Source organism: Lacerta agilis, chromosome 5, assembly GCF_009819535.1.
Source record: "Lacerta agilis isolate rLacAgi1 chromosome 5, rLacAgi1.pri, whole genome shotgun sequence".
Classification (NCBI taxonomy): Eukaryota; Metazoa; Chordata; class Lepidosauria; order Squamata; family Lacertidae; genus Lacerta; species Lacerta agilis.
This window is the reverse complement of record NC_046316.1, coordinates 92,311,791-92,336,636: the sequence shown is the minus strand read 5'-3', so window position 1 is coordinate 92,336,636 and position 24,846 is coordinate 92,311,791. Positions and strand designations below refer to the sequence as shown.

General features: G+C 49.3%; 2 protein-coding genes across 6 annotated transcripts in view; one reads left to right on the top strand and one right to left on the bottom strand.

Annotated features, from left to right (window-relative positions):
• The first annotated feature begins 727 nt into the window (after positions 1–727).
• LOC117047595 (deoxyribodipyrimidine photo-lyase-like) lies at positions 728–16,574 on the top strand. Its single transcript, XM_033150899.1, has 10 exons — positions 728–840; positions 3,118–3,581; positions 5,426–5,571; positions 7,204–7,386; positions 8,597–8,755; positions 9,901–10,099; positions 11,842–11,994; positions 13,308–13,429; positions 15,147–15,306; positions 15,504–16,574. Exons 2-10 carry the CDS (start codon positions 3,242–3,244, stop codon positions 15,656–15,658), a joined length of 1,617 nt encoding a protein of 538 aa, XP_033006790.1. The 5' UTR covers positions 728–840; positions 3,118–3,241; the 3' UTR covers positions 15,659–16,574.
• Positions 16,575–20,443: 3,869 nt separating this feature from the next.
• The window catches only part of RUBCN (rubicon autophagy regulator), a 45,463-nt gene continuing 41,060 nt past the window's right edge, over positions 20,444–24,846 (bottom strand). For 4 of the 5 annotated variants that reach the window (XM_033150893.1, XM_033150895.1, XM_033150894.1 and 1 more), the window contains 4 exons: positions 24,144–24,205; positions 22,822–22,975; positions 21,181–21,274; positions 20,444–21,091 (listed from right to left, as the gene is read on the bottom strand). In XM_033150893.1, coding sequence (XP_033006784.1) covers positions 20,931–21,091; positions 21,181–21,274; positions 22,822–22,975; positions 24,144–24,205 — 471 coding nt within the window. In that variant the 3' untranslated portion in view covers positions 20,444–20,930. The remainder of the gene's footprint in view (positions 21,092–21,180; positions 21,275–22,821; positions 22,976–24,143; positions 24,206–24,846) is intronic. The other variant, XM_033150897.1, reaches the window with a different exon arrangement.

Below are 24,846 nucleotides of genomic sequence, written 5' to 3'. Positions count from 1 at the left end.
CGGTAATCACGGGCCTACTGCCCCGGGGGCATGGGCGATTTATGTTCGAGGTGGGGGCAGGACACGCACGTGACGCCATCCTCTGTCTTGCTCTGTGCAGCAGATTCGGAATGAACTGTCCCAACAACAGCTGTTTTGAAAGAGCTGTTTTGAACAGCTCTTTTGACCCCAACCAAGTGCTCAGAAAAACCTGTCAAAATCTTTTTACAATTTTTAATTTTATTTCAGTATTTTTATTTATTTACTTGATTGGGGGGCAGCTGCCCCCTGGCTACGCCCATGCCCGGGGTGGGGGTGGGAGGGGAACGAATGGAGGGGGTGGCGACAAGCCCCAGCGGCCAAGGACCATCAACCTTCTGCAGACTAAGCTTCCCTCCCCCCAAAAAGAAAGAGGTGTCCTTATTAAGGACACCTCTTTCTTTTTGGGGGGAGGGAAGCTCGAGTGGCGCCCCCCTCCTGCGAGATGCACCCATCGCTTGGAGGAAAAGCCAGCGAGAGTCAGGCGCTCCAGCGTTCCTCCCCCCCCCCCCACCGTCCCGCCACGTGCTTCAGGCAACAACACGTGACGTCAGAGGCCCGCGAGTGTAAAATGTTGCAACGTTCCATCCGCTGGGCGGCGATTCATTCACAAAGTGAATCTGCCGCCCCGGGCCGGGAAAGCGAGGCTGCGGCGGCCCCTGGCGGGGTTCCGCTTCCCCGATGCCGGGAGGAGAAGCGGCGGCGGGAGGGGCTTCCCGGTGCCAAGCCCGCCTCTTTCCCCGCCCAGCCTCCGCCGCTGCGTTGTGTAAGCGGGGCCTGGCGCGCGAGTGGAGGAAGCCCACGCGGAGAGCTCTGCGCCCGGTGAGTGCCGGCGAGAGGGGCCGGCCGGTCGCAGCCCCTGTCCGCTACCCCCATCCATGGCGGGTCTTGCCCCCGCCGCCGGCCCCCCTACCGTGGCAGCACAACATAACTTGTCCTGTTGAGGTAGGTAGCCGTGTTGGTCTGCCATAGTAAAAAAAAAATAAAAAAAAATTCTTTCCAGTAGCACCTTAGAGACCAACTGAGTTTGTTCTTGGTATAAGCTTTCGTGTGCATGCAGAAGTGTGCATGCACACGAAAGCTTATACCAAGAACAAACTCAGTTGGTCTCTAAGGTGCTACTGGAAAGAATTTTTTTTATTTTGTTTTGTCCTGTTGACACTACCTTGCAGGGCCGTTGTGCGAATGAAGGGGGCAGGGAAGGCTTGTTCTGTTACTACCCCCCACCCACCCAAAAAAGTGCGGCCAGGATAATAGGGGCTTATCGTTCTTCCCTTTCTTCCCCCAGCCTCAAATCCGGGGAACTCCCCCGTCGATCCCTACAGGCCAAAGAAAAAAAATTGAGGAAAAACAACAGAGCAAAGGAGGAATTGAAGGGGAAAGAGGCGGGGATCAGGAGAGAGAGAAAGGCAGGGGGGAAACGGAGGCGCCTTGCAAAGGATGGGGTGATAAAAGGGTTAACCATCCTTTGTTTCTTCTCCTCTTTCAGAAGAAGTTCCTTAGTCTGGTCCCTGGGCTGGACCGCACAATCATTCGCGTTGCCCGGTTCTCTCTCCCTCTGGCCCACTGCACAGACCTGGTCTAGCTCTGCTCTAGAGTAAGCCTGAGCACAGCAGTCCCGCGAAGAGGCTGAGTGCGCTGCTCTAGACCACCTTCACCAAATTGGCGCTCTAAGGTTTGAACGCAGGAGCTGCCTGAAGTGCTGAGTTCAACTAGTGCCCCAGTATTGCCCACTCTGACTGGCAGCAACTGTGAAGGTTGTTTCTAGGCCAGCTACCTGTGCTTTTCTCCCTCTTTTTTTAAAGCCAGGATTCTGTGTGCAAAACAAACATCACCAAATAACTTAGGCAGGGCTGGATTTAGAGTCGTGTGGTTCCCGAACAACAAATTCTGTTTTTTGTAATAATGCGAAGTTTCAGTGCGCCCTTTAAGAAGAAAAGCAACTGTTCCAAAAAGAATTGTTGTGAAAATAAGAAATATTTAGGGAGGGAGGGCGCCAAATCTTGTCCCTGCTCAAGGCACCATATTTCCAAAGTTCACCTCGGCTTAGAGCAGGGGTAAGAGAACCTCTGGCCTTCCAGATGTTGCTGAACTACAACTCCCATGATCCCTACCCTTTGGCCATGCTGGCAGGGGCTGATGGGAGTTGTAGGCAGAAACTGGGAGGCCACATGCTGGACGAAACCAGCTGATTCTTGCCTCCATGAGGAAGAGGCCAGTGGCCTTGGATGGATGCTAAATGGAGACCCCATGCCCAGAGACAGTGTACCTCTGTATAGCAGATACTGGGGACAAACCATAGGGGAGGGTTGTTGACTTCACATCCTGATTCCCCAAGGCATGCCCTCCAGGTGTTCTGAAGTTGTTGTCTAAAGTACCTGAAGGGCATGCATTTGTTTGTTTGTTTGTTTGTTTGTTTGTTTGCTGCATTTCTATCCTACGCTTTCTCCCAACGAGCTCAAGGTGCTGTGCGGGATTCTTGAGTTTTCTTTTTCAAATCTCTGTGGGGTCGGTTAGGCTGAGAGGAAATGATCTTTGTGGCTGAGTGGAGATTTGTTTTTTTATAATAATAATAATTTTTATTATTTTATACTATACTACAACAAAGAAAATCAAACATACATTCATATACATTTTCCAGTTTTGGCTGACATAGCCATGACTTCCCTCAGACCTTCCACATGGCTTTCAAAATTGTATCTTAGTGTTATACTTCTTTAATCAACCATTGCTTACATTATCATAAACTTCATGCTTACTCTAACTACCCTACTTACAATAATATTTCTACACATTAACTACAAAACTTCTTGAAGTCCTATTAGCGTATTCAATTGCAAATTGTCTTTCAAATAATTCGTAAACTTTAACCAGTCTTTGATGAATTTCTGTTCCCGCTGTTCCCGGATTCTTCCCGTCATTTTATCCAGTTCTGCATATTCCATCAATTTCACTGTCGACTGAGTGGAGATTTGAACCCTGGTCTCTTCCGGCACTCTAACTGCCACACCAACATGGGCTCTAGTTGGAGACTGCTGGAATGGAGGCACCCATAGCCCGATCCACCAATGATGTTCTTATGTGTGTGCTTGCTTGCAGGCGGCTTCTTCCTTCCAACCTGCTCCCCGGGAGGGTCATCGCTTGCGTCTCTCCCCATTCGGGCCCCGCCTGGGTCTCGTGGTTGGCGCGCAAGCTCTCTGTGCTCCCCGGGGCGAGGCCAGCCATGTCCCAGAAGAGGAGAAAGCGGAAGCCAGCCGAGTCAGCCGAGTCTAACCAGGAAGGGGCAGAAGAGGGAGCGCTATTCCCTGATGGGTTGGAGAGCAATGGAAGGCAATCAGGGGCACCGCCTGGTGCTAAGAAGGCAGCTGGGGAAGGGGATGTGGGAAGCAGAGAATCGGCTGCCCTGGCCGAAGCCGTCAAGCGAGCCCGCCTGGACGCGGCGCCCTCCGTCGCAGAGTTCAAGTACAACAAGAAGCGCGTCCGTCTCATCTCGCAAGATCCCGATCTCAAGGAAGATGCTCGGGGCATCCTCTACTGGATGTCGCGAGATCAGAGAGTGCAAGGTGAGAGCTTGGCCGGTGTCTGGAATCCGCAATCTGCCCTGGCTTATTTTTGGGTCTCCGGGGGCCTTCTGGCGGTTCCCTCCCCGCGAGAAGTGAGGTTACAGGGGACCAGGCAGAGGGCCTTCTCGGTGGTGGCGCCCGCCCTGTGGAACGCCCTCCCATCAGATGTCGAGGAAATAAACAACTATCTGACTTTTAGAAGACATCTGAAGGCAGCCCTGTTTAGGGAAGTTCTTAATGTTTGATGCCTTATTGTATTTTTTAATATTTTGTTGGAAGCCGCCCAGAACGGCTGGGGAAACCCGGCCAGATAGACAGGGTATAAATAATAAATTATATTATTATTATTATTATTATTATTATTATCCTGTCCCCCCCCCTTCCCCTCTGTGTAATTGGTGGGATTGAGTGGCTGGGGGTGAAGGCTGGCAAAACATTGGGAAAGAGCATTCTTTTGCCATGTTTAATGCAATTGCATTGTGGCAAATTCAGAAGTGCCGGCTCACTTCCTGATAAAGCCACGCCCCTTCTAAGATTATACAACCTTCCCAAGTTACACAATAATTTTGTAATTATGCAATTATACAGTAATAACAATTACAGGGGTGCATTGCAATAATTAATGCAGGTCTCTCTGTGTTGACTTTCGGCCAGATCTAATATTTTTGTGTGCAAACAGGCTCTTTCTTGTAAAGTTTACTTATTTCATTTTATAATGTGTATGAAACACAAGAGAACAACACACACTCTCCTTCCTTGGAGGTTTCCAAGCAGAGGTTGGATGGCCATCTGTCATGGATGCTTTAGCTGAGATTCCTGCAGTGCAGGGGGTTGGACTAGATGACTCTCGGGGGTCCCCCCCAACTCTGCAATTCTAGGATTCTATAACACTGGATGGAAATTAAAAGATGAAAACTATAAAATAGGCATGTGGGTTAAAATGACCAAGTCGCAAGTAACAGATTATAAAGGGCAGCTGATTTCAAGGGAGCTCCGGCGTTTGGTTCCTGCGTGAATTTCCTGTGAAGTTCCCTTGTATGGAGCAGAACTTGCACACAGTTCCCTTGAAGCCGAAGCACCTTTCGCTTTCAGTGTTTAGATGTGCTAAAAATATCCCCCGTTCATGCCGATTGGGCAGCCCTAGGATGCTGGAGATAGGGACCCTCTGAGACCCAGCTGCAGAAATAGCAACAGGTTTCCAACCACCTGGGGAGGAAGGAAATATGTATGTATGTATGTATGTATGTATGTATGTATGTATTTATATACCGCCCTATACCTGGAGATCTCAGGGTGGTTCACAAAAAAGATCACAGTACATAAAGTCAAAATAAAAACATTAACCCAATAATAATCCCCCCTCCAAAAGAGCCACATTTTAAAAGGGTATATAGGGTGTTGATCAGGTCAACCAAAGGCCTGGTTAAAGAGAACGTTTTTGCCTGGCACCTAAAGGTATATAATGAAGGCGCCAGGCAAACTTCCCTGGGGGAGAGCATTCCACATACGGGGAGCCACTGCAGAGAAGGCCCCGTTCTCATGTTGCCAGCCTCCGGACCTCTCGAGGAGGAGGCACACAAAGGAGGGCCTTGGAAGATGTTCTCAGGGTCTGGGTAGGTTCATATGGAAAGAGGCGGTCCTTGAGGTATTGCGGTCCTGAGCTAACACTGTATGCCACTAGGTGCCCTGCCTTGCCTTCAGAACTGGGGCACTTGCTCCCATCAAGCTGGCACAGAGGTTTGGAGAAGGCCAAATGCTGCATGCCTGTTGAGCCCCCTACACTCTCAGCCACATGTGCTGCAGAGCCGTTCCTTTAAGCTTTTTCCTGCTCTTTCTCTCCCCAGATAACTGGGCCTTTCTCTATGCCCAGCGACTGGCCCTGAAGCAGAAGTTGCCGCTGTATGTCTGCTTCTGCCTGGTGCCCAAGTTCCTGGAGGCTACCATCCGCCATTTCGGCTTCCTGATCAGAGGCCTCAAGGAAGTCGCTGAGGTACCGGCGTTGCGTCGGGGAGACGTTGCATCGGTGTCAGAAGTGGTTTTGGATTGCGGAGACGTTCTAGTGGGCAAACCTTGCCATATCAGCTTCTTCCGTACCAGAGAGCCAGTGTGGTGTAGTGGTTAAGAGTGGTAGACTCGTAATCTGGGGAACCGGGTTCGCGTCTCCGCTCCTCCACATGCAGCTGCTGGGTGACCTTGGGCTAGTCACACTTCTCTGAAGTCTCTCAGCCCCACTCGCCTCACAGGGTGTTTGTTGCAGAGGAGGAAGGGAAAGGAGAATGTGAGCCGCTTTGAGACTCCTTCGGGTAGTGATAAAGCGGGATATCAAATCCAAACTCCTCCTCTTCTTCTTCTTCTTCCCAAATGCTCATCAACTGCAGACATTTGGGAAAGGTTGATGGCAGTCTTTGTCCAAAACATCCTGAGGGCACCAGGCTGCGGCCAGCTGTCATTCGCAGCTGAGTGCCGGACGCTGTAAATACCCTGCAAGCCCAAAGCAGCTGTAGGCAGAGGAGTCTTCCCACAGCACCTCTGCATGATTAACTGCTCTGGCCTTTCCTCTTGGGTCTCTGCGGTCAGGTGTGGCTGGATCGTTCACTTTCCCAGCAGAGCAACCCATTCTCCAAAGAAAATGGATTTTCGGGTCAATGAAAGAGGCAGCACTCTGGGCTTTCCTCTTTCCATTCGAGGGGAGTGCTCAGAGCAGAGACTTGTGCAGAAGCACAAGGGTAGGGGTCCTCTCGCAGCAGAAATACAGGGTGAGTCCTTTAAAAGGGGCCCCGTGGATACAGAGTACACATGTTCTATGGGGCCTCTTTTAAAGGACTCACCCTGTATTTTCTGTGCTCTTATTCTTTTGGATGCTAAGTCAGGCTTTTGGAGATGTTAGCGAAGTGTGCCAACTTCACTTTTTTGTGGTGACTTATGCTTTCTGTCTGGGAAACTTAGGAGAAGTTGGGGCTTCATTTGGGGGTACTTGTGTTGCCGAGCAGGTGTATGTCTGCAGCTGTGCGACAGACTTAAAATAAACAATTGGTACCTGAATAGTTGCACTCGTAGCCAGGATAGTCACGACACAGGCTTGTATTTATAGCGTGCAACTAAAAATCTGTACCTGTGAGAGCTTTGTTCCTTTTTGATGGACACCATAGCAGCTCAGTGGAAGGGCACGTGCTTGGAATGCAGAAGGTCCCAGATTCAAACCCTGGTATCTCCAGGTAGCGTTGGAAATGACCGCTGTTTGAAAATCTGGAGAGTCACTGCCAGTCAGTGTTGACAGTACTCGGCGACAGGGACCACTGGTCTGGTATAAGGCAGCTTATAATGTAACCGGCTTCCTATTCAAATTCGCCCTTCGTTCAGAACAATGAGGACTAGAAACTTGTATCTTTTAGGGGAGGACCATCACTCAGTGGTGGAGCACATGCGTTGCATGCAGAAGGTTCCAGGCTCAGCCCCTGGCTTCTCCAGGTAGACCCGGGAGGTGTCCCCTGCCTGGAACCTTGGAGAGTTGCTGCCAGCCAGTGTGGTAAATACTGAGCTAGACTAACCGGTAGTCTATGAATCGATACCACGAGCTTCTTGTGTGACCAGATATTCTCTGCTTCCTTTTCATGTCTCCTAGGAGTGTAAGGAACTAAGCATCCCATTCCACCTACGCATAGGCTTCGCAAAGGACGTGCTGCCCCCCTTTGTGACGACCCACGGCATTGGCGGGGTGGTGACGGACTTCGCCCCCCTCCGCGTCCCCATGCAGTGGGTGCAAGATGTCCAGGCCAGGCTGCCACCTGATGTGCCCTTTGTCCAGGTAGGGAGGCCTGGAGTCCAGCAGCTGGGGTGTGATCTGGGCAGAGCTGCGGGGCAGTGGGGGGGGGGTGTCTCCATGGTGACACGGATGTCGTGGTTCCCTCAAAGCAGCATTCCACCATCTTGCCTGGATTCCCGAGCTCACAACCTCCGTCACGTTCACTGAATCTGACAAAGGAAGCTTCATCCCAGAAAAGCTGATGCCACAATTAATTGGTGGCTGTTAAGAGAAGTGAGAGCTGGACCATAAAGAAGACTGATCGCCGAAGAATTGATGCTTTTGAATTATGGTGCTGGAGGAGACTCTTGAGAGTCCCATGGGACTGCAAAAAGATCAAACCTATCCATCCTTAAAGAAATCAGCTCTGAGTGCTCCCTGGAAGGACAGATCCTGAAGTTGAGGCTCCAATACTTTACCACCTCATGAGAAGAGAGAACTCCCTGGAAAAGACCCTGATGTTGGGAAAGATGGAGGGCACAAGGAGAAGGGGACGACAGAGGAGGAGATGGTTGGACAGTGTTCTCGAAGCGACTGGCATGAGTTTGGCCAAACTGCGAGAGGCAGTGAAGGACAGGCGTGCCTGGCATGCTCTGGTCCATGGGGTCACGAAGAGGCAGACACGACTAAATGACTCAACAACAACAAAGAGAAGTTGTGGTCCAACAGCATCTAGAAGGCACCAGATGGGCAAGGGCTGCCGTAGAAGTTCCTGGGATCCTTATTTCCCCTGTCTCTACACTTTAACACAATGCATTCTCATGAAATCATGTATTAGGCAAATGTTTGCATAACGAGTCAACAGTTTCCATTGATTCCCATGGGGAAATTTCTAATGCGTTCCCAACCGCGGAATTTTACCCCCAAATGACGAGAAAACCCACTGAAACCTTGCAGAAGGCAAATAAAAAAGGAAAACGCTGTCTTATTTGTCTGATCTCTCCAGCTCCCTCCCTCCCAACATGGTTTTTGGCAAAACGGCTGCCATGAAGCAGCAAAACACAAAAAGTAAGGTTTGTTTTAGGCTGCAAATTCATTTACAGCACTACATGCAAGTCTGGCTGTTTGGATATCTGAATCTGTGGTGTACATAGCAATTCTAGGAGGCTTGGGTATTAATTCCTTGGGTTTGGATAAGTGCATTTTTGTATGACGAGTGTTAGGATAGTGGGAATTGTGTGCAATTGCAGTTTCTCTTGCTTTCCTTCTCCAGGTGGATGCTCACAACATTGTGCCCTGCTGGGTGGCCTCCGACAAGCAGGAGTATGGGGCCAGAACTATCCGCCGGAAAATCCACGACCGGCTGGCTGAGTTTCTCACCGAATTCCCCCCTGTCATCAGGCACCCTTATCCCGCGGAGTTCCAGGCAGAGGTAGCACTCAATATTGGGAGCAGGGATCTGGGTTGTTTTTTCTGTGTTTTTTTTTTTTACATTTGTAATTATTGGCAAACTACTGCAGACATTCCATCAGGTCCCCCTTAGCCCTTCACTGCAGCTGGATCAAACTTGGGACAGAAAAGCTGTGGAAAGTCTGTAGCTCAGCAGTAGAGCATCTGTTTTGCATGCAGAGGGTGCCAGGTTCAAATCCAGACATCTCCAGGAAGCACTGGGAGAGACTCCCTGTCTGAAACCCTGGAGAGCTGCTGGCAGTCATTGTGGACAGTAGTGAGCTATATGGACCAATGGTCTGACTCGGGGTAAGGGAGCCAGCGTGGTGTAGTGGTTAAGAGCGGTGGACTCGTAATCTGGTGAACCGGGTTCGCTTCCCCGCTCCTCCACATGCAGCTGCTGGGTGACCTTGGGCTAGTCACACTTCTATGTAGTCTCTCAGCCCCACTCACCTCACAGATTGTTTGTTGTGGGGAAGGAAGGGAAAGGAGAATGTGAGCTGCTTTGAGACTCCTTTGGGTAGTGATAAAGCGGGGTATCAAATCCAAACTCTTCTTCTTCATCATCTTCTTCTTCATTCCCAGGCATGGCTGACGCTGCTTGGGTAGCTGGAATACGTCAGGCATATAGATAAAACAGAAACCTATCAGTGCTACCATTTCCTTTGTTGTTTTTTGGAATCTGTCTGTCTCGAGAGACAATGGAGTGTGCTTCGAGAGCCAGTGTGGTGTAGTGGTTAAGAGCGGTGGACTCGTAATCTGGTGAACCGGGTTCACTTCCCCGCTCCTCCACATGCAGCTGCTGGGTGACCTTGGGCTAGTCACACTTCTCTGAAGTCTCTCAGCCCCACTCACCTCACAGAGTGTTTGTTGTGGGGGAGGAAGGGAAAGGAGAATGTTTGCCGCTTTGAGACTCCTTCGGGTAGTGAAGAAGAAGAGGAGTTTGGATTTGATATCCCGCTTTTCACTACCCGAAGGAGTCTCAAAGCGGCTAGTGATAAAGCGGGATATCAATGATGCCCACGCTCTCATTAGCTCTGGGGTGTTAAGGATTGCTGGAACAACCTTTGCCTGGAGAGCTGCTCCTTTCTGCCGGCTTTCACCCCTGTTCCTTCTCTGACTCTGCAGCCCGTCGACTGGGACGCCTGCTATGCCAGCCTGCAGGTCGACCGCTCCGTGAAGGAGGTGCCCTGGGCACAGCCAGGGACAGCTGCCGGCCTGGCAGTGCTGGAAGAGTTCATCAAGGAGCGCCTGAAATTCTTCGGCACAGACAGGAACAATCCCAACCGGGCGGCTCTGAGCAACCTCTCGCCCTGGTTCCACTTTGGTGAGTGGGGAGATGGTCCTCTGCAAGGCTTGGGTCAAACCCTTGGCGGGGTTCAGAGGTGGCCAAACCCTGGGTGGGTTGCAGATCAGCTGTCCGCTCTGCCCAAAAACGTTTAGGGCTGGTAGCAACCTTTAGAAGAAGAAGCGGCATATGAAAGAGATCTCCGTTGGTATTAGAAATTGTGCTGGGATAGGAGGAGCAGAGGAAAATATTTAGGGTTGTGGCCTTCTAGATGTTTTGATTACTGCAACGCGCTCCATGTGGGGCTACCCTTGGGGTTTGATACGGAGGCTGCTAGGTTGGCTGTGGGGGCAAACCACCGCCAGCATATAAACACCTTCCTTACTAGATCTGCTCTGGCTGCCAGTTTGCTGCTGAGCAAATTCAAGGTTTGGGTACTGTCAGGGAAAGAGGGACTACTCGGGAGGAGCAGGGAGAGAGAGAGGAGCAAGCTAGAGCTGGGAGGGAAGACAGCGATTCCTCCAGGGAAGGGGGGTCACTGGGCTATAGAGAACAGCCACCCATAATCTCCACAGATTCATCTTCCTCCTCCAGCCCCCGTCAGAAAATGTCTCCGGAAGAGAGGGAGATGCCAGGCCTGGGGATGGCAGAGCGGAGACCCAGCACCGTCAGTCACAGACAGGAAGATGAGTCGAGGGGGGGTAGGAGGAGACGCAGACGTCATTTTAGGGTGCCGAGCCGTTGGTTTCACTCCGAGAAACTGAAACTGACTCAGCAGCCATGGCTGCAGAGACTCTGTAATTCCTTTATGGACAATAAATAGTTTTAGCTTACCTAAAGGCTTGTCGTTACTCATGAGCAACATCCAAGGGAAGGAGTAAATCCCTGTGGCCCTGTTTCCCTGGTCTGCTGCTCCAAAGGAGGGAGTATTGTGGGAGTATTTGGAGGCAGGGGTACCAAAGGATGTCAAAGATGTCGGAGTGATCCTTTCTAGCGCTTACAGCACTAGACTTAGAGCAAGCCAGTCTGCCCGTTCTCCCAGCCTTTGCAGACACGGGACGCACGCCGTAGCAAGGAGATGCTTATCCATACCCAAGGAAACATCCGTCCATTTTTTATACTCCAAGCAGCATGATTCCCTTTGGCCAGGCATTCCCATCGCTTCACCTGCCCAATGAGGGCATAGGTGGCAGGTACCCAAATCTTTCAGATTATTCTCCATTCTGGGCTGAGAGCCCAGCACCCCAAACCCCACAGATAAGGAAAACTTTAAAAGCAAGCCAATTAGCTTATATCAACACACATGAATATAAGCATATATGAGCTCGTTGTTACAACTACCGATCAATAGTGGCATTATCTTGAATATGAAGATGGCAATTGCACAGCTCCAGACCAGGTTACTTGAGAGAGACCCCTTAAGGCACCTAGTACATAATAAATATAATAAGAATAAGAATAATAAATTTATTTATACCCCACCCATCTGGCTGGGTTTCCCCAGCCACTCTGGGCGGCCCCCAACAGAATATTAAAAACACGATAAAACATCAAGCGTTAAAAACTTCCCTAAACAGGGCTGCCTTCAGATGTCTTCTGAAAGTCAGATAGTTGTTTATTTCCTTGACATCTGATGGGAGAACGTTTCACAGGGCGGCCGAGAAGGCCCTCTGCCTGGTTCCCTGCAACCTCACTTCTCGCAGGGTGGGAACCCCCAGAAGATTGCTGTGGTCTGCAGGAGAATCTCAGAAGCCCACTGAACAGTAACTGCCCTCCCACAGGTCAGATCTCCGTCCAGAGAGCAATCCTGGAGGTTCGCAAGCTCCGTAGCCGGTACAAGGAATCGGCGGAAGCCTTCATTGAAGAGGCCGTGGTGCGGAGGGAGCTGGCGGACAATTTCTGCTACTACAACCCGAACTATGACAAGGTGGAAGGTAAATGGGCCAACCTGTTTTTCCTTTCTCTGCTCCGCAAGGACACCTCTTCTGCAACGTTTGCCTTTACACGCGATACGATAATGCAGGGACACAGGTGGCGCTGTGGTCTAAACCACTGAGCCTCTTGGGCTTGCCGATCAGAAGGTCGGTGGTTTGAATCCCCGCGATGGGGTGAGTTCCCGTTGCTCTGTCCCAGCTTCTGCCAACCTGCCAGTTCAAAAGCACGCCAGCGCAAGTAGATAAATAGGTACCACTGCGGTGGGAAGGTAAACGGCGTGTCCGTGCGCTCTGGCTTCCATCACGGTTTCCCGTTGCGCCAGAAGCGGTTTAGTCCTGCTGGCCACATGACCCGGAAAGCTTTCTGTGGACAAATGCTGCCTCTCGGCCTGAATGCAAGATGAGCGCTGCAACTCCATAGTCGCCTTTGACTGGACTTAACCGTTCAGGGGTCCTTTACCTTTTTACCTTTATGATAATGCTGCATTTTGTTGTTGTTGTTCAGTCGTGTCCGACTCTTCGTGACCCCATGGACCAGAGCACACCAGGCACGCCTATCCTTCACTGCCTCTCGCAGTTTGGCCAAACTCATGTTAGTAGCTTCGAGAACACTGTCCAACCATCTCATCCTCTGTCGTCCCCTTCTCCTTGTGCCCTCCATCTTTCCCAGCACCAGGGTCTTTTCTAGGGAGTCTTCTCTTCTCGTGAGTTGGCCAAAGTACTGGAGCCTCAACTTCAGGATCTGTCCTTCTAGTGAGCACTCAGGGCTGATTTCTTTAAGAATGGATAGATTTTATTTTCTTGCATTCTATGGGACTCTCAAGAGTCTCCTCCAGCACCATAATTCAAAAGCATCAATTCTTCAGCGATCAGCCTTCTTTATGATCCAGCTCTCACTTCCATACATTACTACTGGGAAAACCATAGCTTTAACTATACGGACCTTTGTCAGCAAGGTGATGTCTCTGCTTTTTAAGATGCTGTCTAGGTTTGTCATTGCTTTTCCCCCAAGAAGCAGGCGTCTTCTAATTTCGTGACTGCTGTCACCATCTGCAGTGATCATGGAACCCAAGAAAGTGAAATCTCTCCCTGCCTCCATTTCTTCCCCTTCTATTTGCCAGGAGGTGATGGGACCAGTGGCCATGATCTTAGTTTTTTTGATGTTGAGCTTCAGACCATATTTTGCGCTCTCCATATTTTGCTGCATTTTAATAGGGCTCAATTACTTTTTAACCTTTTGAATTATGGTGCTGGAGGAGACTCTTGAACAACACTTTTTAACCATCATCTTTTCTGCCTTGTACCATTCAAAGGGGCTTATGACTGGGCCAAGACTACTCTGAAGCTGCACGCCAAAGACAAGCGACCTCACCTGTACACACTGGAACAGCTGGAGAAAGCAAAGACTCATGACCCTCTCTGGAACGCTGCACAGGTAAATCTAAACTCCAAAGGTGTGTGAGGACCCGTCTTTGGATGGGCATGTGCTGGTTTCCCCGAGCACATGTCTGTCACATGCTTGGAGATCTGCATCTCCCTCTCTGTTGGGTTTTTGGTTTAAACTGGAAAAGCCTCAAAACCAGTTTAGCACTTGGAGTGGTGTCCAGCTACGCTTCCTCTGCATTACTCTGCTTCTCCAGTGCCTTTTGCATTGTTCAAACTTCAAACCTCTTACTTCTTCTTCTTGCACAACGGTATGTGTGCCTTTCGTGCCAGCAATAAATTCCACAACGCCTGGGTTGTTTCAAAGCAAGCATGCTTTATTTACAGACATATAAGTCACGGACACTCTCCCGGAGACACGGACGACATGTCTGCCGCTCCGGTTCAGTCAAAAGTGAAAGTAAGACTGACCAAGAAATAAACGGTGCGTCACATAAATCACAAAGACATTGCATACAGCAGATACCCGGCTGTATGACACATCTTCCTCCCTGTGGGAGGGGCGAACTGTTGAGCTGCTTTAACCCTGAAAGCTCCAAACCTAACACTCTCCAATAATGCTAGAACTCTTTGGAGCAGCAGCTTGATCGGAATGGAAAAGTTACACCCTACCTTGTTAAGTGGTACAAATCTCTGCTACCGGATGTTGTGATGGCTGCTGGATTAGATGGCTTTAAAGGGGGATTAGGGATAGAAATTCCAAGGTGTCAAAAAAAGTTATTTATGTATGCCACTACTGTGGCCCGTGTTTTGTTAGCCCCAAAATGGAAAACGAGCGAGGTCCCAACTAAAGAAGAATGGCAACTTAAGTTGACAGAATATGCTCAGCGTGCCGATTTTACACACAGAACAAGAGAACAAGAAGAACATATGTTTAGAGAAGTCTGGGAAACATTTATTGAATATATGGGAAATAATTCTGTACACTTGAAACCATTGGCAGCATTAAGATAAAGTCAGCAGTGTAAATAAGTTTTGATGGGTGTAATAATGGAAATCTGAATGGTTTAGTTTTTGTAAAATATGCAGGGATTTATGATATGTAAAATGAAACCATGGTAAGAGAAGGGGGGGAAGTCATTGATATTTTAAGGATGTTTAAATGAGTATTTTAAGTCATGAAACAGAAAATTTAAAATATATATATAAAAAATAAAAATAAAGGGGGTTTAAAAAAAGGTCTGTTTAGCCATACTAACTAAATGGGGAGCCTCCATGTTCAGTGGCAGACTAACTTCTGAAGGGCAGTTTCTGAATGTGTACAGTTGTTTTTATTTCCTGCTTGTGGGGTTAAGAGCATAGAACCCACTTCATCCCTGTCATTAGTTTTAACTGTTTTTGATTCTGAATTTAAAACTGTAGTAACCCACTCTGGGAACTGCTGTTGAAGGGCGTGTGAACAATAGCGATGGAGCAGGAAGAGGTGATGGAGAACTTGCTTCTCGCCATGGCCAACCAGCTGCTCCTATGGGATACCCATAAAGTCCCCCCTTTACTCGCCTTTTATCTAAACCAGTGCGCCCCCGTTTTTCGGGCCACCACCCCTTTGGTTCCATAAACACATCCCCATCCACTCCAACAAGGTATAAAAGAACACACCCAAACATCAAACATCGAAAGCTTCCTGATACAGGAAGTCATATGATGGTTTCTCTCTTTGACATCCAATGGGATGGCACTTCATCCATCTTTCCATCCCTCTGCTTCAGCTCCAGATGGTTCATGAAGGGAAGATGCACGGCTTCCTGAGGATGTATTGGGCCAAGAAAATATTGGAGTGGACCACTTCGCCAGAGGAGGCCCTGAAATTCTCCATCTACCTTAACGACCGCTATGAACTGGATGGCCGGGACCCCAATGGATACGTAGGTCAGTCATGGGAAGAGGCTGGGTGGTTGTATCATACGAGTCATAGGGTTGGAAGGGGCCCCAAGGGCCAATCTAGTCCAACCCCCTGCAGAGCAGGACTCACCAGACCTGTGTCTGTGCCAGCACACTGCAAAGAAAGGTGGGAGGAAGAATGCAGAAGCAGAGACCTGTTTGTTCTTTCTTTCCCCTCCCATCAGGCTGCATGTGGTCTATCTGTGGGATCCACGACCAAGGCTGGGCAGAGCGGGCTGTGTTTGGCAAGATCCGCTACATGAACTATGCTGGCTGCAAGAGGAAGTTTGACGTGGACCAGTTTGAGCGCAAGTACAGCCCTCAAAAGTTCTCCCAGTAATCCTCGAGTGGCTAAAGGGCAACGTTTGACGTCTCCTCTTTCACAGCGGCTGAGGCCAGCCTAATGTTACACACGGCTGTAGTGCAAAGAGGCAGGTTTTGCTCACCATTTTAAGATGGTGCGGAACCGGAAGCGACAGTAGGTCAAGCTGCGTTTCTGAAGCCTCGCTCTCTACCTGCTATGCAATCCCCAAGCCGCGTGCCACATAGCAGACAGGTTTTTACAATGCTTCTTCATGGCAGAATGGTGGGCAGTAGCAGGAGATGGCAGCCCAGCAAAGCTAGAGCCTGGAACCTACGAAGGAGGAGGCGTTCCCATGTTCAATGAAAACAGACCGCAAAAACATGCTTATTAGTGTAGTTTATTATGGACGGCATTTCTGTGGTCAACAGCAGGTGGATATCTGGTTTCAACTCCACCGTTAACTCTTTATAAAGAACTTTCACATACCATTTACAATATAGACAGCAGTCATTCTGCAAAACCGTGGGCATACCAGAAATCGATCACAGCTTCATCAGGGTTGGCCATTTATTTGGCTTCCTAACCATTCCGCTGTGCATTACATTCTCGCTTTGTGTGCTTTCCGGGCATTGCAGAAAGGAGACCGCGTAATTATCACGTAAAAGGGGGGGGACCCACAACCTAACGCCCCCCTTTTGGAACTTAGATCAGTGCTTCTAGAACAGCTTTTGCCAACCTGGTGCTTTCAAGATGTTTTGATCTGTTCTTTCCTCATCAGCCCCCAGGCAGCAGAACTGCACCACCTAAGGCTGATGGCAATTGTAGCCCCATAGACAGATGGAGAGCGCCAGGCTGGCAAAAGTCTGTCCTGGAAAATAGCTTTTTTAAAGAGGGCCTTACTGACAAACACAAGAAATGTCATCAACAGAAGTGCTGACAATTATATATAATTTTTTTTAAAAAACCCACCAAATTTCTTCTTAAGTGTAAAGGATTGCAGTGTGGATTTACAATCCTTTGAGACTGTTCGTGACGCAAGGCTGAGGGCTCACTCACTCACCTTCGTTTGACGATGATCACATTTAAAATAAGAAAAAGATACTTAGCCAGGCTGCCACCGTTTGGGAGAGAGAAAAAAATCACCAGGATTCCATATGACTTTTCTGTTCACGGCACATTTGGGGGCAAATAGCCAGGAGGGTGTGATATTCAGTAGAGAAGACAAATTTCAGACTGGAGCCCTATGGTTGCTTTCTGCCTCCCCTCCAGAATAAAAGCGGGCAAGTTAAGCATTCTTCTTTAAGCACATGATTAGCATCAAGTGTAGTTGGGCCCTGGAATAAGTAAAAACTATTTTTGAAAGGCAGGGGGGATGGCAAGGGGGAGCTCCAATCCGCAAAACACAGAGCCATGTACTGGGGGGTTTTTGGCAGTCAAGGGAACTGATGTACATAATCAAGATAACAGATGTTGTTCTTCAACAGTTATCAATGAGAGATGCTCTTAATTGAAGCAAATTAGGGGTTCAAAATGCATGAAATACTCCATGCTGCTGCAAACCTGTCGCTATTGTGTTTTTTAAACCTTAGATCAGGAATTATTTGGGAAGCACTTTCTGTAGAGTTCTGATCTCAAGAGAATAGTAACAGGCTGCTGTAGGAATTGTGAAGGCACAGGAAATGGGAGGAGTGGTCCCACAGTGCTCTTTGAGACACCCCTGTCTTTGGGGGTGGGGCGAGGTGGATGGACCGCCCCACTGCCACCAAACACCAATAACTCTCTCGCCATAATACCCAACCCACAAACACCCAAGGCGTTCAGTCAACAGAGTGCTTGTGGTGTGCCCCCATCTCCATCCTGCAAGCATCCACCCTGCTGAGAGAGTTAACCTGTATTCCTGGCTCCTTGTTCCTTCGCTTCAGCTGGTCCAGTCACCCATATTCCAGACCGCTGGTTCACCAAACCACCGACTTTTTCTGAACATGCCCTAAGTCAATTATTTCAACATTTCCTTTATAAATTCTGGACGTGGGCATACTCTGAGCAAACTACACGTGGAGCTAAAAAACAACACATAGATATTTCAGCCCTGCCAAAAGCAGCAGCCCGGAGGGCATTAAAAGGGTGCCACTGCATTCAGCAAGTGGAAGCCACAGGGCAACACCTTCCAAGGCCGTGTCTGAGCAGAAGGGGGCAACTTCCTGACACTGCAAACACTCAGGTCTTGTTCTTAGAAAAAGCAGGTAGGAGGAATACTACCTTTATATGGCATTCTTTAAGCAAATCTTCACAGAGCATCACTGTGGTCATTTTGCACGCTTGTCAACTGTATCTCCTGCTTAACTTACCTCGGTCAGGGTTTTTCTAGTGTATTCTGAATAGTTTAAAAAAGACAGTAGCTAAAATGACACTACTATCCACCTTTAAAAAATGGGTCTTGCAATCTAGGCCAGCACAAGAGCACATATGCTGCCTCCTGCAGGAGATTCTGTTGTGTGCTAGTTGACTGACCTATGCCAAAAAATGCCACCTCCTCCTTCCTCAGGACATCATGCCATTTCTACCTACAGACCACACTGACCCTCACTAACGTCCACAAACCAACTGCCCTTTCAGACTGGGCCACTTCAAACGTCCCAAGAACCAGCTGCCTTTGAAGGTCTGGTCATATTGCAAGGAATACATACAATCTCCAGCTTCCAGGCAGCAACACGGGAGAGCACTCTGAAAGACCACACCACACAATGCGCTCTCCTAGGAGGTTGTTACGGAACAGCACCGTATACAGAATTGGGTATGTTGCCATACAGTAGCATCTGATAGGAGAAGGCTGCCCCCACAGCCATCAGAGGCCCTCCCATTTTATTCTCCCCCTGCACAGGAACTGCCACATAGAAGAGTCTGGGAGAAGTTTGTGAGGATACACCTAGTTGATAAGGGTGTGAAGTGCTTTCATCATAAAAGGAATACCGGCATCTGCGAGGGGATGAAGTCGTGTAAGATAATCCTGCCAATCACATGGCGCATAACTCAAGTATATGCTATGAGGGCTGCAGGCAAGCAAGAGCAGAGATCGAATAAATGATTGGCTTACGGAGAGAAACGTCGGGCTTTGCAGAAGTATCCACTGAAACTGGCCAAACACTCACCCATCCCCTACAGCACCTGCACACGGGGGGGGGGGGTGTTTGCTGGTGCCTCACAGAAGCCACCAGTTGCACATCTGTCAGGGCACCAAATCGCAAGGGCAACATGGCACCTGGGACAAGATTCCAGCAGCGTTAAAGCAGGGCTGGGGCACAGAATACAGCTAGCAGGCCAGATCCCAAGTTTCTCCACCTCCGCAGGTCATTTTGACAGACGACCCAATGTTGAAAGGGTTCTCTTAAGCGCTCTCAATTGTTTCTTCCTCTGCAGCCTGTCTTTATATCAAAGCCAGACTGCAAAGGGAAGATCCGTGCCAAAAGCAGGGATTGGCTGCACTGCGGAGTTCTGGATCCTGCAAGACTTGCTGCCAGTGATGACAGCAAGCCCCACAGGCCAGATATTCCCCGATGAAAAAGCCTGGAGAGACGAGGTAGACTCTTGGAGATTAAGCAGGGGTGCTGAACACCTCTCTGCTGAGGAACAAGGTACGGGAAGCAGAGGTGGGCAAGAAGGCGCTAGGAGAGAGCGTTGCAAAACAGGAGCAGGGCAAAGAGTATAAAGACTAGTTGGTGTGGAAGAACCCTACATGATTAGAAGCACAGCCACATTTCAAGTACCAAATTAGAGGTATCTGACAAAGAGATTCAACTATTAATATGAGAAAAGGAAGTTTTGTTCGTGTCTGAATGAACCCAAGCTATATTCAGTGCAACTCCCCTTCAGCCCTTAATTCTAGCAGAATGGCTGGTGGTTAACAAGAGAGCACCACCTCGCCAGCATGCCAAAGCCGGTCTTCTCCAGTTTAGCACCCCTTCCAGGACTGCAGCTTCCATTGAGCCTAAACATCAGGAGTATGAAGGCTGCTTTAAGCTCTGCTCTTAGGGACCCTGCCATGCTTCTGCAAGAATGAGGAAATGAACTGCAATCTTCAGCACCATTTCTGCCCCCCCCCCAATCCTACTAAAGAATTGCCCCTTTCCACCCTCATGGCCTGCTTGATCATGAAACCTGACCAGTCATGGGAAATCTCCTGTACTGTAAACAACAAAAGGCACCTACCAATTTACCATCAGACCTGGATACGTCCTAGAGGTTAGGTGTCAAGACAGAAACACAGCAGAAATATCAGCAGGAGAAGCAAGTGCATCGCTGCAAAAGTGTCAGAAATCTTCTCTGATCTAAGGAAGAGCCCAGAGGTTAACTTCCACAACAGGAAAGCCCCGGGCTCTGCCCTACGTAGGCTTTAAACTGGAATCCCTGCCAAAACCAGCATCCTGGAAGGGTACAGTTATTTCTGCAAGCTGCCAATCCACATTTCCCTTGCTAGAAAAAGACTTTTTAGGCAAATTGGAAGAAATGGTGGTAGGGAAGGAAGCAGGAGCCATGTCCTCTCTAACAGGGTGTTGGGGTGTGTGGGCAGATCATTCTGAGAAGAGCTGTGGGAACCTTGGGTCTGCCAACTATCACCCCACCCTTCTCAGCTTCCCCTGCTAGGTACTAGCAGATTTTCCACACCCCCAGTATTTACTGTAGCTAGGCAGCTCCCAACAGAACAAAAGGGCAGGGTTGAATGCCCCTTTCAGTTCTCTGTCTTCCTTCAGGCACAAAAATTTAGGGCCAGATAAATGACATTCAGCAGCAAAAGTATACAGAGTTATAGGCAGTGGTTTTGGCAAAAGAAAAACATAAAAGCTGCCTCTTCTGGCACACAGCAGCCAATACAGCAAATAACAAGTTTCCACGGGGGCCGTTTTCCCTTTAGGAGTGTTTTGGAACTCGGCCAGGAGCTCAGCCACATAAGCCCACCAGCGTCACCCACCAGCTTCTCCCAAGTGGCATGTGGGCGGAGGTACAGGCGCTCAAGGCAAAGCCAGCTGCTGCTTTCTTTGTGGTGGCGGCGAAGCTGGGCTCCGCAGTGCATCAAAGTTGTTGGCGGAAACAGCAAGCAAGTCACTCTCTCCCTAGCCCTGTGGCTCAGACGGAAGGGAAGCGCCGAAACCTCCCGAGGCAAGTGCAAAATAACCCTTTGGGGGACTCCCCACCCCCACCCAAAGGCTCCCATCACGTTGGCTTATTAGCTGTGGAAGAGTCAGCCTGAGTTCTCTTGTCAGTTCAGTCCCTGGAGGCAGAGGCCACGCATCAAGCCACAGTCTCTCATCTGTCACGTGGCTGCTCCTTCAACGGCCTCCTCCTCCTCCTCGTAGTCCGAGATGTCAGCCTCCATGCTCTGCTTGGCCAGCAGCTCCCTCCGCGCTTGCAGCCGCTCGCATTTGGGGCAGGGTCCTGAGCGGAAGCACACCTTGTGGTAGCAGGCTCTGCATTCTGCAAGGGGAGAGGGAAATGAGCAGCTAGCAAAGTCAACTCAACACCTCAAAACACCCAGCCGCAGGGGGTGCGGCTCCCGTTCTCACCTTCGCACGTCCTGCACTTGTTCAGCTCAAAGGGGAAGAGGATGTCCTCCTCGTTCTGGCAGAACTCGCAGATGAACCCCTTGGCCTGGCACAGCTGAGGGGGAGAAAAGGAAGAAGCGGAGGGGAGTGAAGGAGAACAGCCCAGCAGAAGCTGCAACCCTACTTCCGAAGGGACAGAGAAGCCCTGGATCTGTAGCATGTGCACACACAAGGAGAGACACAAACGCCCTTGCCTCGCCCTCAAGCAACCTCCATGGGCATCTGTTTAGCGCTGGGCACTGTAGCTCCACAAAAGTGGCAAGTGATCTCTAACAAGGCTACCTGCCATCTCATTAACTACCATCGCCAAGGAATCGCAAACACCCCAGTGAAAATCTTGCCTCAGGCATTGAGGGCTTTAGGCAAGCAACTTTGGCCACCCAATCTGCAGCACAGAAATAATTCTGCCGCATCTTCACCAGCTATTGTTGTGTGTGCCCTTATATATGGGTTACAGGTCGTGAAGGTTGGGTTACAGCAAGACTGTATGTGATTACATATTGTTGTATCCACCAATGGCACTGCACTAGGATTTGCTGTTGTTGCAATCAATCAATCAATCAATCAATCAATCAAATTATAATTTCAAAACAAAATAAAAAATATAAAAATCCTTCCAGTAGCACCTTAGAGACCAACTAAGTTTGTTCTTGGTATGAGCTTTCGTGTGCATGCACACTTCTTCAGATAAGTGTGCATGCACACAAAAGCTCATACCAAGAACAAACTTAGTTGGTCTCTAAGGTGCTACTGGAAGGATTTTTTTTTTTTTTTTTACTATGGCAGACCAACACGGCTACCTACCTGTAACTGGAATTATAATTTCAATTTATTACCCAGGGTCCAGGGCTGGTCACAACAATTTATAATTCAGTATTTACAACAGCTGAAACAAATTCCAGTCCAAGGAACAGGGTGGATCCTGAAAATACTTCCCATGTGTCAAGAGCTAGGATAAAGAGGGGAAGCTTCAGAATGCCACAGAAACCGTAGAATGAAGGTGCCCTACACACCTCTGTGGGGAGGGAATTACAATGCCATAGAGAATGACTTCTCCTGGGCCACCCCACCCCAACTTCTGAAGGTGATGGAACTACCAAGAGGGTCACCTCTCCCCATCGTAACACTGGCAGTAAGCATTTCTGCTTATGCAATGCAGGGCCCCCAATCTTCGCCAGTTCTCCCACACCATACTGTTCTGCAGGGTCCCCATGCCAACACTCCCACGGTTCTTGTGGGGGTGAAGGGAGATGTGGGGGAAGCCAGAACAGGTACTGTGTTTCAAACGAGCTTCATCCCAGCTTCAGTTTAGCAGTGCAGGTGGTGCTCTATTACAAGAAGTCTACCAAAGTTACCCTCTCCGCTGTGTGCAAGAGAGATTCTAAGTTCCCCCACCGATGTTCCCATAGAGATTGCAGCTCGAGCTGCCTCACTAGGAAGGGTTAAGATCAGCCTCCCTGGCACCCAGAGCACTGCCTGGGAAAATCCAGATCTCCCAGCATGGCTTCTGTGCGAAACTTGACCCAGCGGACAAACAAATACAATACAAATTGGGAGGACGGGAAGGGGCTGAAAGGGGGGGGGGAGTAAAAAGGTACCCACCATGCATTTCTCAACGTGCAGGGTACCTGCCTTGAGGAGCTCTGCCAAGCAAGGAACGAGCTCCCCCTTCTTGGTGGCACTCAGGTCATTCAAGGAATAGAGGTGGAGGTCCTCTGTCAAGTGACCTGGAACGGTGTCAAAGGCATCCAGGAGCCTGCAGGAACAAGTCAGAAATCGGCACCATGACAAAGCAGCCTTGTTCTGTTCTGAATGCTCCTTGCCCTCACTTAGTGAATACTAAGACTAGCTGATGAAAGTGAAGGCTGCTGGCAGAGCTCTTCAATAGCTCAAGCCTACACATTTCCCCTCTATCATCTCACTGCCCTACTGCTCCTTTCCCTCGCAACGGCTATTTTCCATTTACAAGTCGTATTGCTTTTAATATTTTGTCAGGAGCCACTCAGAGTGGCTGGGGCAACCCAGATGGGCAGCATATACAGTGGTACCTCTGGCTGCGAACAGGATCCGTTCCAGAGGCCCGTTCGCAACCTGAAAAGCCCGCAACCTGAAGCGCCACATCTGCGCATGTGTGCGGCGCAATCCGGCACTTCTGTGCACGCGCAAAGCACGATTTAGCATTTCTACGCGCGCCGAAACCCGGAAGTAACCTGTTCTGGTACTTCCGGATTTGGCGCATTCGCATCCTGAAAACGCGCAACCTGAAGCAAGCGCAACCCGAGGTATGACTGTAAATAATAAAATTGCTGCTGCTGCTGCTGTTACTAAGGTTCGTTCCAACAACCCAGCAAGGTCTATGCATCTCTGATGCAGTGTGTGTGTATTGGGGGGGTGGGGGTGTTTACATTCGCATAGTTAGACCCTTGTGCGAACGTCACGCATGACAGTTTGGGCAGCTGAACACTTGCTGACAATTATAGACAGCTGTGCAATCTTCACACGTGACAAGTTGACACTGGTACACAATGCGCACCCCTATGCACAGAAGCAGAGGGAATTATCCCTCAACCCCACTGACCAGGTGGAGTCGGAGGACAGTTGCAACAGACTTCTTGTCTTGCTCAAGCCCAGGCCTAGAGGTTAGCAAGGAGCAGAAGAATGTGTCTTCCGTTCAACGTAGGGAGGGTGGAGCTGCCTGAAAGACTAAAAGTGAGGTACAGAAGTTCTTATGCTGGTGGGGGCGGCCCAGGTTCCTTGTGGTGCAAGAGCATGTCCTATAGACGTTCTGTAGGAGGAGATGCAGCTATATGGGAGGAGATGCAGCCCTGGGCAGTTCTCCACTACTGTTTCTGTGCCGCCGCCCCCACCTCCTCCACCCCCATTGCTGGGCTTCTGTCGTTTTGCTTGCATCCCACAGCACTTACGCTTTTGCTAGGCGGCAGGTCTTGAACATGTTCTTCATGTGGTACAGCTGGATTCTCAACAGCTGAAAAATAAAATGATGATGATGATAATAATAATAATAATAATAATAATAATAATAATACTTTTATTTGTACCCCGTCCTCTCCAGCTGAGACTGGGCTCAGGGCTTCTAACATCAAATATAAGCATTGATATAAAACCAAACAATGATTAAATCGCCTCTTAAAAACAAGTCAGGATAAAATTAAAACCTGAATTAGATGGCTTTCAGCAGGATTTGGGTTGGGAACAGGAAATGCTCATCATGATCTTATATGGGCCTTTGAGAATGCTGGGAGGCCTCTTTCATACTAGTTCTTATACAAAAAGGGAAGGGGAGTCAAGCTGAGCCCTGACCAAAGGCTCCCGCAGAAAGATGTCAAATCCCGCAGGGCCCTGATCTCTTGTGGAAAAGACCAGGAGCTGAACAAAAACCCAGGCCCAGGACTTGGCCCTGCCTCAAAAGGGACTTTTGAGTTTCCCAAACCCAGTGGGATGCATGGCTAAAAAGGAAGGGGTAAACGAAAAAGGGAAATTAAAAAACAACAACTAGGTGCAAGAGCTAGAAGAAATAACAATTGGACGGCCCCAGACAGGTTTGGGTATGCTTTGCTGCTTTAGAAACGCCAGTCTGTGTAAGTGGCATGCAAATTCGCTGCATCT

Bases quoted from the DNA above. Each gene is read 5' to 3' on its own strand.
- LOC117047595 (XM_033150899.1), top strand. From the start codon at position 3,242: ATGTCCCAGAAGAGGAGAAAGCGGAAGCCAGCCGAGTCAGCCGAGTCT. The intron at 8,756-9,900 runs GTAGCACTCAAT...CTGACTCTGCAG, and splicing joins CCGCGGAGTTCCAGGCAGAG to CCCGTCGACTGGGACGCCTG. The intron at 10,100-11,841 runs GTGAGTGGGGAG...GCCCTCCCACAG, and splicing joins CTCGCCCTGGTTCCACTTTG to GTCAGATCTCCGTCCAGAGA.